A 12,828-nucleotide genomic window follows, 5' to 3' on the forward strand; every position below is an offset into this window, starting at 1 on the left:
ATTGTATTAGTAAACATTTGAAAAGCTTTTTCAATGAAAACTTGTTTATCGAACATAAATGAATGTAAAGAATTTATGGGATAGTTAAGAGTGCTGGTATCCGGTCTAGATCATTTGTAATCGACTAATAATTATAAACAAAATGATTACCTACTTTGTTTGCTGTTTGTTTACGTTATATCTACAGATGAACAAATAGTTATTTTGTAATTCTGGTTCGATAATTGTTAATGGTTAAGGCATAAAATATGTAGTTCTAGAAAAGCAATAATTTTAATAGACACATATCGTAAAGTTTTATGTAGTTATTTATTTTACAAAAAATAACCAAACTTAAATATAAATTACTTTATTTTTATTTTATTCGATTACCTCTCGATTTTTTGTGTTCTATGACCGCTTTCTATCAGATGAGCTGTTGCTGCCTACTCACATTACACTAAGTATTGAAGAACAAGCAATAATGTAGATAATAATAGTGAATATTATATACATATAATACTAAATTCTAGAAATACATATAAATTACAGATCTACATCTGATTCATCAAGTGTGTCGTTATTTTTATTTAAGCCCTAACAAGCTCTTTTCTTTTTAAATAGTTATTCCTTTACCGAATCGGAATCCAGTATTGCACCAAGAAGAATTGACAACAAACTCGGATCTTAGTAAAATTATAATATGACGGTAGTTTTCTTTATTAACGATGAATGACACGAATTAGAAGAGGAGAGAGATAGAGATAGTCCTACCTCACCTCTCGCTCGAAGTCACTAGATATTCTATTTCCGGTATGTGAGTGTAAATAATATGTTCCTGTTCGTTTTTTGTACTCATAACACAGGAGATAATCACAGTTTGGGTTAGTTGAATGTGTTATCGGTAGGCAGCGGCTTGGCTCTGTCCCTGGCATTGCTGAAGTCCATGGGCGACGGTAACCACTCACCATCAGGTGGGCCGTATGCTCGTCTGCCAATAAGGGCAATAAAAAAAAAAAGAATGTAGAACGTATATTAATTGAATGAAGTAATAATATTGAAGTTAAATATTTGTGATCACGTTTTGTAGTGATTATTATAAAATAAACTAGCAGATTTTTTATGAGACTTGTTTACAAGGTAGTAAAATGCCTACTCAAACAAACCACCCAAGTAGGAATAGATGATCAATCATACTCACCACGTTGTCGAGGACCTTGGAACCACAGCTCGTAATGTAAACAAAATTATTTTCAATGACAATGACCGTGAAACAGACTACCTAGCTGGAATTTGTTATGATATTAAACAAAACAAAAAAATATATCGACATCTATATACATATATTATAGGGTTTCATTTAAGAGAATAATGTACATGACGACAAAATTGTATCACATGAGAATACTTTGAATGTGAATCTAAAAAACTTGCGCCCTGAGTTTAGATTAGAAAGCTTTCCTTTTTAAAGTTGGTTAAAAATAGATACATTAAACGAAGAAGTAATTAGTATAATGCATTTATGGTACTTAGTTGATGTATTTCGTTTCCCGTTAAAACAAACAAGTGGGTCTATACTTGAACTGGAAATGGGAAAATTCCCAAAGTCGTTTTGCTTCAGTAAGGATCATTTTATTATGAACAATTAGAGAGTTTACGATTGACGACAATAAAGCAAACGTTTATACGCGCAATAATAAGTGAACAAGAATGATGTAATGTATTAAAATTAATGTATCTACCTACCCACCGTGAATTATGTTGATGCGAAGTATGGGAATTGTATTGCGTTTTAAATATGACAACAAGTTGACTATTTTGTTATTGTGGTATTTATTATTGAGTCGAAAAACTATAGAAAATTTTATTTTATTTAAAAAAAGCACTACTATGTTGTTATTGTAACAGAAATATAATGAATTGTTGACAGCCTATAATTATATGATAATCCGATCTATTATTAAAAATCAATTAAAATCTAATGATTTGCGTCGTTAATGACAATTCAATAAATTCAATCACGTAATTGGTGTTTTTGTAATCCAATTGAGACGGTATACATAATTTGCTGTAACCTTGAAATGTCTTGTTTCAGACGGAAAGCGAAACCTCATGTGAAGAGGCTGCAAGACTGACAGCGGAAGGAGCGGAAGCCGACGACGATGAGGCCGTCGACTTTACAGCCCTGCCCCCACCGCCGGACGGAGGCTACGGCTGGGTCGTGGTCTTCGCTTCCTTCATGTGCAATATGGTAGTTGACGGCATAGCCTATACCTTTGGCATATTCCTGCCGGAATTGGTGGTGTACTTTGGCCAGGGCAAAGGGACAGTCGCATGGGTCGGCAGTTTGCTGACCGGTATTTATTTAGCCGTTGGTAAGTGTTACTTTATTTACATTTCGTCACAAATAAAATTGCGTGATTCGAATAAAAGTTTTTTTTTATTGCTTAGTTGGGTGGACGAGCTCACAGCCCACCTGGTGTTAAGTGGTTTCTGGAGCCCATAGACATCTACAACGTAAATGCGCCACGCACCTTGAGATATAAGTTCTAAGGTCTCGAGTATAGTTACAACAGCTGCCTCGCCCTTCAAACCGAAACGCATTACTGCTTCACGGCAGAAATAGGCCGGGTGGAAAAGTTTCAGAAAGAGAAAGAAAAAAAAGGACTTCTCATTTCAATTGCAATCGGATTCGATTAAAAGTCTTTCTCGTTTATTCCGAGCGTAGCTACGTGTTTTCCAATCTAAACGATCCGCCGAGTTACGATTCATTTTTGTTCCTGTTTCGATGTGTTCATTAGTGGTACTCAACTGTCAATTTCGTATCAAAACAGGTCACGTTGTCGGACATTTGTTTCCATAATACATGTATGTATGTATATATATATTACTCGTTCTAGTGAGATAAATGAAATTGTTTGTGTGTACTCGCTGTGTATGTAGTTATATATGTATATGTAGGTATATATGTATTTATGCTTATAATCATACAGAACGCCCCATTCAATTCTAATACCGACATGTTTTCTCAAACAGAGTGGCGTTCAAGTAACTAGTAGCCATTGTGTTTTAGATATGGATAGGAAATCTATTTATTATAATTCTAAATATATTAATATGTGTCGTGAATACGTTTGGTTTATAGTGAATAACGGTTTCTTAATAAATTAGATCAGTAAATATCGAGGGGTAAAAGGCTATTTGGTTTAAGCGACGTTTTAGCAACTTTACAGGAGAGCCATTTAAAGTTTAAAATTTTGGAAAAAATATTACTACAAAATAACTTCTTTAGCTGCTTCATTAGAGTACACTTCATTTCAATTCAATTAAAAACATCGAACTGTCGATACTAATACCAAATGAAACTGGCCTTTAATTACGAACTACGAAAAAAAAAAAATTTATATAAAAAAAAGAAAAAAGAGGATATGCCCACTGAGTTTCTTGCCAGTTCTTCTCAGGACGGAGGCTAGTTTTTGTGAATTGGCGGTAGTTCTTTTTGACGTTCAACAAGTATGTACTTTCATTTATGTTGAATAATTTTTTTTTTATTTGATTTGATTTGAAGATAAATGTCGCGTATTAAGCGAAATGACGCTTAAACCAAACATCCTTTCACCCTTCGATATTATAAGTTAATCCACTTTCACACTCACTTTTAATGTCATTCTCGAGTGTGAAGTACATGCTGTTTATCGTTCTTAACTTATCGGTTAACGATAAGTAAATCCTCGGTTAATACATTTGATAATAGACAGGATTCTATCTATATTGGTAACCAACCGTGTCGTAAATAAAACGGCAAAGTGATTGTATCAGTTATTAATCTTAGCGTATGTAATGGACGTTTCTACGAGTCTGGTCTTGATTGGCTATAAGCTTATTGTTATCTAATTAATCTAATGGACAAATCAATGAAAGTAGAGTTAGTAGTTATTAGATGTGAATTTAAAATAACCTTAACAAAAGTAACTGGTGGTAGGACCTCTTGTGAGTCCGCACGGGTAGGTACCACCGCCCCGCCTATTTCTGCCGTGAAGCAGTAATGCGTTTCGGTTGGAAGGGTGGGGCAGCCGTTGTGACAATACTGAGATCTTAGACCTATATCTCAAGGTGTGTGGCGCATTTACGTTGTAGATGTATATGGGCTCCAGTAACCACTTAACACCAGGTGGGCTGTGAGCTCGTCCACACATCTAAGCAATAAAAAAAAATAAAAAAAACAAGTCTTCGACTTTGTGTAATTAATTAGATAACACAATAACGTGATGTTTATCTAATACTTAAGGGCTATCGTGTTTTTATCTCCCTGAGAACGTTTCAGGTGCGATATTGACCTTATTAAAGTATTTTACAATCGCCAATATGTAAGTTGTTACCACGTTCTATATTAACGATAAGCTAGCACTGAAATCGGTGCGAAATGTTAGATCTTTTGAATGATAATGTTACAACTGTTGTAATTGAATATTAGTTTGATGAATAATATTATTGTAACGAAGCAAACGTAATCTCAATTCAACTGTTCTCAAAAATGTAGGTACATGAAGACAGTAGGTAGGTTGGTGTTACTAATGCAGTGGTAATTTCAAAGATGTATGTAGTATACCAGCTTCTTCCATTTGACTCCATACAGAGGAGGGCCGTTCGGATTGTCGATAATCCCATTCTCATGGATCGTTTGGAACCTCTGGGTCTGCGGAGGGACTTCGGTTCCCTCTGTATTTTGTACCGTATGTTCCATGGGGAGTGCTCTGAGGAATTGTTCGAGATGAAACCGGCATCTCGTTTTTACCATCGGACCGCCCGCCACCGGAGTAGAGTTCATCCATACTACCTGGAGCCACTGCGGTCATCCACAGTGCATTTCCAGAGGTCTTTTTTGCCACGTACCATCCGGCTATGGAATGATCTCCCCTCCACGGTGTTTCCCGAGCGCTATGACATGTCCTTCTTCAAACGAGGCTTGTGGAGAGTATTAAACGGTAGGCAGCGGCTAGGCTCTGCCCCTGGCATTGCTGAAGTCCATGGGTGACGGTAACCACTCACCAGCAGGTGGGGCGTATGCTCGTCTGCCTACAAGGGCAATAAAAAAAAAGTATAAATTCACATAGGATACTAGCTGACCTAGCAAACGTTGTTTTGCCATACAAATTATTTTTAGGAACGATAAATAACTTAGATACCGACTGTAGCGCCCTCTACCGGGCTGATTTGTGAATCTAAACCATCCAGGGTGCCACCCAAACGTATACAAAAAAAATCATTAAAATCGGTCCAGCTGTTAGGAGGAGCTCAGTGACAAAGACACGCACAGAAGAAATATATATATAAAGACTAGCTGACCCGGCAGACTTTGTAGTGCCTCAATCGATAAATAAAAGATCTAAACTTTTGTATAAAACAAACTTAAAACAATCAAAAGGAATCCTTCCGACGGGGGACAAATCAAATGGAAAACAAAATTGTTATTTTTGTTATAACTTTTAAACCTTTTCTGGACTTCCACAAATAATTCAAGATCAAAAATTAGCCAAATCGGTCCAGCCGTTTTCGAGTTTTAGCGAGACTAACGAACAGCAATTCATTTTTATATATGTATATAGATAGATGAGGCAAGGAATATCGTTCAAGTGATTTATTATCAGTGAAAAACTCGACACAGTAACCCGAACGTTCATTAACACATTAACTTACAAACGAATTCAAATTAACATCGATTACAGTAGTATATCTGCATGAAGCCAACACAGTACATAGGTTTTTTTGACACAAATTCCATTGTTTACATTGTTGGTTTTTCAATACGTAACGAACTTTTTCAAAAATAATATAATTATTAGACGCACATATTGTGTCCGTTTGTTTGAAGTACGGATTACTGGTGGTCCGAAGGCCTTTGCATTTTTACCCAGGACGATAGTTTGTACTGAAGCGTGAAGGCGAGCACGTGCTCAATCATGAGGGATATAAAGTAGGTCTGAATATGACAAACGGGTTTCATTACTTTTAATTAATTTAGCAGATAACATTCCTGACATTAAATGATTATATGAGTAATCCTTTTAGTATTATTATCATAGAATATAATACTACTTTATTTAAAACACTAAAAGGCTGTATTTATATTATTTACTGTTGAATAAACCTTGAACTGAATCACAAACAAGTAAATGTTACATCCGATCATCGAGACAAGTTTTGAAATCTAGGTTTTCGAACCAAGGTGGGCATCGCAATTTACTAATAATGATCGTTTGGCACGTTATTACAAGACGTTCAAGAAAAATTACTTAATGTCTAACTAAGGGCACTTAGCTGCAGAAATATTTATTATTATTTTAACCGACTTTAAAAGAAGGAGTGGTTGTATGTTCGATTGTTTTGTTAAAATTTCTTTATATATGTTCACCGGTTTTTCAGTCGTTTGTCGACTGACATAGATATCATAACGGTTGTTCCGCGCTTCAAACCGGAACACGTGACTACTTCGCGGCTGAAATAGGCAGGGAGGTGGTACCTATCTACCCTCGTGGGGTTATAACGTGCCCTACCATAAATACATACATTACATTACAGTACATATCGTAAGTATGGGTTTTGCGGGTTTAATTTTTATTACACGATCTTAATATTTTATTGTGGAAGTCAGTCTTGAACATTTATTGAGTGTGTATTTCATTAGAAAATTGGTGCCGGATTTGGCCATCGGTATAGCCTTGTCTTTATCCATACGTAGATATATTTTTGAGCACATCAAACCAATTGATTTTAAGTTGTTACCAAAAATCCTAAACAACAACGTGACCATTATTCTATTTTATTCGACTACATGCTTGAAGGCTTCATTTTGGAACATAAATTAATTAATTAAAAATGGCAGACGTGGAAAATGGATTCCATTATGGAATATGCTAAAATGAACGACTAATTTTACAAAAAATTATTTTTACCGAAAAGCATTGTTTCTCATTTGAACAATGATATAATGGGTATTATATTTAATTATAATTTTTGCAACGCTTGATAATTTATTGTATGGGACAAAGGAAAACATTGTGAGTCGATATGAATCATGGCAAATAAATAAAGTTTCATTCGTGATATCCTCTTTGTTTTCATTACAAACACGTATGTCATTTTAAGTTTCATAATGGATTTTTTTCTCCTTTATAGTCGTCATCACCTTCAATAGATACCCTAACCTAATAAAACTGAAATGCAAGATTGATACGCGGTAGAAATAAATATATATCCGTGTCCGTGTGGAAATGCATGCTATTCCATCAGTAATCACGCCAATTTATAAATATCTCTCTTTTATAAACAATGTACTATTGATTTGTTATTAAGCTATTTTCCCTTGAACTACACATCAGATCTTGCGGACCGAATGGTAAAGAGTCGAATTCGCCCTAAGCACGTCATTTCGGATCCTCCCGATCCACTAACGGCGCTCTTAACAACCGTCCGACAATTTGGTAACAACCGAATCCGTTGTTTGCAACGAAGAGTAAATGAAACCACAGACACAGCCCGCTGATTTTCTCGCCGGTTTTGCTCAGTGGGTCGCGTTTCTGATCCGGTAGTAGATTCTGCCAAGCACTGCTCTTGCTAGGGTTAGTGTTAGCAACGTTCTCTGGTTAGAGCCCCGTGAGCTCACCTACTCGCTCGACTACGCTGGTATAACCCTCTAAGCATAGGTAGGAAAAAATAGTTACTTTTCCTGTTTGTCTCACGTCGCTGTGGCATAATTATTGAGGTTACAAATCGAACAACCATTTTCCCGTAGCCTGTGAACACGGTTTCAATCGCTCGTTCTAATTGCAACTGTCAAAATAAAACATTAAAACATAATATTGTTATTTCATTTCTCTTAAAGAACATATTCATAAATTGCCATCATAACATTTGATCGTTCATACCGTCCTCACTAACCGTTGTTTTTTGTTTTCCTACCTATTCGCTGGTAGCCCAAGGGGCTATTCCAACTATGCCCGCTACAGGACACTAACTAAAAAAACTAGGATGGAATAAAAAAAAATTGTTAATTCAAGAATTGTTTCCTTTGATTTCGTTATTAAAATGTCCAGTCCATTATAAGTTTTGTCTCTATCAATTAGTCACGTTAATTTTTCTTGTCCCTCAGGTCCGATTGTGTCGGCGTTATGCAACAAATATGGTTGTCGAGCGGTTTGCATCGTGGGCTCCCTAATCGCTACTGCTGCATTCATAGCTTCAACGTTCAGCAAGAGCGTTCCTATGATGATGTTGACGTACGGACTCATCGGTGGTAAGTTTTTATGTGTTTTTATTCAAAAGTTAGGCACGAAGTCGGAACGGCCTTAATCGATGGTGCATTTTGGTTATGCGACCTTCAGACACAGCCCACTGAGTTTCTCGCCGGATCTTCTCAATGGGTCGCGTTTCCGATCCGGTGGTAGATTCTGCGAAGCACGGCTCTTGCTAGGGTTCGTGTTAGCAACGTCATCAGGTTTGAGCCCCGTGAGCTCACCTACACACGTTAGGGCGAAGCTGAAATAGCCTCTCAAGACTATCAGCATAGATAGAAAAAAAAGGTTGTAGTTACAAGGTGCGAGTTAAACCACGAATTCAGAACAATCTTTTGTTGTCTCGAAAATATAATTAACGTGTCCGTATGTACTTTGTTCAACAAAATTAAATATTTGTTAGGTTGTTTGTGCGATCAACAGTATTATTAAAGATTCCAAGAATCGTTTTGTCTGGGTTGTTTTCGTCTTTAACGTTTCTTAAATGTATAAAATTGCTGACATCATTCTGCGACTTAAATTTATCGAGACGTTGAATGGAAATCGATTCACATCTTTTTTCATTCATAAAGCAATATATTCATGTTTGTAATGTTGAAATATTCACACAATTTGTAACCTTCGTGTGTCGTGTCGTGCTAAATCTATTTCATGCATCACGTTCTATCAAAATAAACATTAAAAATCAATTTTGAATAAACTGAATTAGTTTCTCCCGAAATTTCGGCGCTGTAAATACCTTCATGGATGTTTATGAAATTTCGAGTAAGGATAATTATAGGTGTCAAGACTGAGAAAGCCCATTTTTACAGAAAAACAAAAATAATCCCTCCACTTAAAAAAATATATATATACAACATACCTGCTATATTTTTATTTTATATTTTCCAGAATTTCTGTAAATTAAACGGTTGTCTGGAAGATATCGCTTTTAGCGATAAGACCGCCTATTGTACAAATGTATATGCTTTTTGATTGTTTTTTGAATGTAAATTGTGTTTTGGTGTGCAATAAAGTGTATTCTCTTTCTCTCTCTATGTAAATGCGAGGATATTTCAAATTTTGTAATTATTTATAATATTATAATAAATTCTAATAAAATAATATTTTATAGGGTTTTTGCGAGTCGTAAAATGAGCTGTACTTGCTAGAGTTTAATCTGGGGTTGATATCAGTCATGAACAATTTACCTAAGTCTCAAATATAAACCGAAATCTGCAAATTAATCGCGAGATTGAGCCGTAAAAGTGTGTTTAGTCTGCAAACATGTCGTGGTTGTTCTTTGCACAGAAAATTGAATCTTTATATAAGCCAGCTTCAAAAAGAACAAGCAAGGTTAATTTGAGGCTTAGATTATTTTATATGTTTGTAACACGGATGCTATACTTTTTAAGCCAGATAATACTGGTCTGGTAAAATAGACTGTAGTTTTCATCAGAGAATATATATACACGACTATTCGATGTGAGCGCCCTTCTAGTTGTTTGTACTACCTTATTCCGACCGTGTCCATAGCAGAGCTTTTCCTTGATCTAAGCATCAGCCCGCTGAGTTTCTCGCCGGATCTTCTCATCGGGTCACGATTCCCATTCAGTAGTAGGTTCATTCGCGAAGCAGTTACTCATAAGTTCTTAAGTCTCCATGCTGTTAGCAAATCCTACCCCTCCTGGCTTAGCCCTTGCGCACCCACCTGTCCTGGTTAAACTGGAAAGGCCTCAGGGCCACCAGTTATCCTTTCTTCACAAAAAAAGCTTTAACTATCTTCCTCCATTGCGACATACTATTATTCTTCTACCTCATGTTCTATGCGCACCACCTGGTACTGGTACGAAGTAAGGAAAGGCCGTTTTAATTTTCAGCAGTCATGAAAAGTCTCTTTGCGTGTCTCGTTTTGTAAGCGTCAGAGCAAAGAAATAATAAACAATAAATTAAACGTTGATTTACGGTCGCCTTTTATACTTTCACATTGTTGCGTTCGGATAACGAACCAAATGGCATTTTTTACTTTGATTCACGAAATATAAAACTGAAAATTTCATATTTTTAGTGTATTAAATACTTTAAGAACGCATGTTTAATGGTTTTGGCAAGACCATCGCTGCATCTGTTTGAGTATTTAAACTCACATCAAACTGTGATGGTTATTCGTCTTGAAAACATATTTTTCAAATAATTTGGTCTACGAACGAACCACATATGTATATTCTGTAACTACACCACAACTGATTCCTGAGTCAACTTTCTAAAGTTATAAAATTCAAGTGCCATTGCTATATAATTCGAGGTTTTGCAACCTTGGCATATTGGCACAAATACACCACGGCGACGGGTTGGCGCGTCCTTCCGAGTCCCATAAAACTAGGGTTGCTTTATGTGTTTCGCTTGATGTATTTAATATGCTCAACGTATAAATGAATTTTAGGTCCTAAGCTGCGTCCAGCCCACTGAGTTTCTCGCCGGATCTTCTCAGTAGGTCGGTCGCGTTTCCGATCCGGTAGTAGATTCTGCCAAGCACTGTTCTTGCTAGGGTTAGTGTTAGCATCACTCCGGTTTGAGCCCCGTGAGCTCACATACCAGTTAAGGTTACGTTGAAATATCCTCTCAAGGCTAGCTTAGGTAAAAAAAAGGTGCGTTAGAAAAAAAAAACGATCGATAGGTTTGTCGTTCGCATGTCAACTTCAAATAATGTCTCGTATTTCAACGACAGAACTTCCAAAAAATTGTTAATTCCTCTGAGATAATGTATTCCAATAAAGTTTAAATAAACTGAAATTATTGAAAGAAAATCACTTCATGTCCCAATAGTTTAAATAAATATATTGTAGTCTGCAACCCTGGATGAGAATCGTTTAGAGGACGCTCTGACGTGGTTTGACTAATTTGGCTCGTGGTTTTGTGAAAACGATTGTATAACTGTGTAAAAATATTTTATGATTATAACAATGAGATGTCGCTTACTGTGTTCGAAATATAAATAACACAAAGCCCTCTTTGTAGCATTGTAATCCGTTGTAATATCCTCAATGTACTTTTCGCTGTCTTGCGTCAAAAAGATAAGTCAATGAGAACTTATCAAGATTTGCAGTTATTAAATAAGTAATCTATCATTTTAAAGTATTACAAAATTGTTTAAATACCTGCAGATACAACAAGCTGTTGACATATTTATAAGCAGGAAATCGTTAATTAAAGACAATAATCCTAAAATATCCTCTCTACATCGTTTGAAATTTTCCATGACATGATAGATGACAAATTGACGCCCGATTCATAAAATTCATATCATTAGTATTATCTGTAAAGAAAAGTGTGTATTTTTATGAGTGTTCTTTTCTAATAACGTGTATTTTGTAAAATCACAGCTGCCACGTTTTGATTACGAGTTAATAATTTAATAACTTAATCGAAACATTACCTTTATGAAATCCTTACGAAATAGATTATTCTTTGTTTTCAAAAATTTTGATTCTCATTTTCGGTGTCTCAATGTGCGTCGGACTAATGTTTATATGCAAATATTTGAAACGAAAATGTTTGCTTTTTGGACTCCTTAATTTCCGACATTAGTGAGTGAATTATCACTACATGATTTGCGGTTTTATCGTTTATTTATTTTATCTCTTCTTTAGAAGTGAAAATATCATAAAATAAATACATGCCTACGTAATTATTTTCAATGAATGAGTAATTTAGTACTCAGAGGAAGAAATAAACCAGACCTAAAAACAAATTTTTTATTATATAGGAATACTCTTATACTAAATTTATATTAGGTCTTATGATATTGTCCTTTTGCAATATTGATCATTTGAAACGTAACTTACACATTACATATACATAAATATGACTGGCAATAAATTTTAAATTCAAATTCAGTAGTCAACGAAGTCAACAACGACGAATCAAAAGCGTATAGTGAAAACTAACGATACTCAATATGTGACAAAAAAGTTGTCATTTCAACAACTGGATAGAGAAGCATTTTGAAAATGACTGAATGTAAGGTTAGCATTACTTTTTGTTTTTGCGGATCCTTCACACAATTAAATAAGTTTTAACTTAATAAAATTAGTACATGTAAAAATGTGCTTTCTACTAGTGCAAAACCTTTGCAATAAACTGACTGTTTTTTATATCAAAAGGGTAAAGATACTTCATTAAATTAATGGGCACATATGGTCACGTCCATTACAAAAGCGACAACTGTAAATTAATTGATCTCATGGGAACGCATGAAGGTTAATAGCACAATATCAATCTTCCTTACAATACTTATTCTTCATCTGATTAGAAATTTTACAATACGGATTCTTTAATTTTGGGTCGCAGTCAAATAGCCTCATAGTTTTCCGTAAACATTCTAGGTCACAACTTAGCCTCTTTTTGACATAAAATAAGTTGCTCCAACCAATGAAATGCATACTCTACTGACCCTTGTGAACTAACAGCGTTTTAAATGCCAAGTATATAGTGTTATAACGTTATTTTTCCTGTAGAGCCCTTGAGAATGGCGGCAACAAGCCGGCTGTGAAGTTGGACATGTGCCAACGTGCACGCT

General features: G+C 35.4%; 1 protein-coding gene across 2 annotated transcripts in view; it reads left to right on the plus strand.

Annotated features, from left to right (window-relative positions):
• Positions 1-12,828, plus strand: part of LOC101738146 (monocarboxylate transporter 4) — a 46,790-nt gene that overhangs the window by 13,642 nt on the left and 20,320 nt on the right. For both annotated transcript variants that reach the window (XM_004932630.5, XM_012695924.4), the window contains exons 2-3: positions 2,075-2,354; positions 8,129-8,272. In XM_004932630.5, the coding sequence (XP_004932687.1) occupies positions 2,075-2,354; positions 8,129-8,272 (424 nt within the window). The remainder of the gene's footprint in view (positions 1-2,074; positions 2,355-8,128; positions 8,273-12,828) is intronic.

This window comes from Bombyx mori, chromosome 23, assembly GCF_030269925.1.
Source record: "Bombyx mori chromosome 23, ASM3026992v2".
Classification (NCBI taxonomy): domain Eukaryota; kingdom Metazoa; phylum Arthropoda; class Insecta; order Lepidoptera; family Bombycidae; genus Bombyx; species Bombyx mori.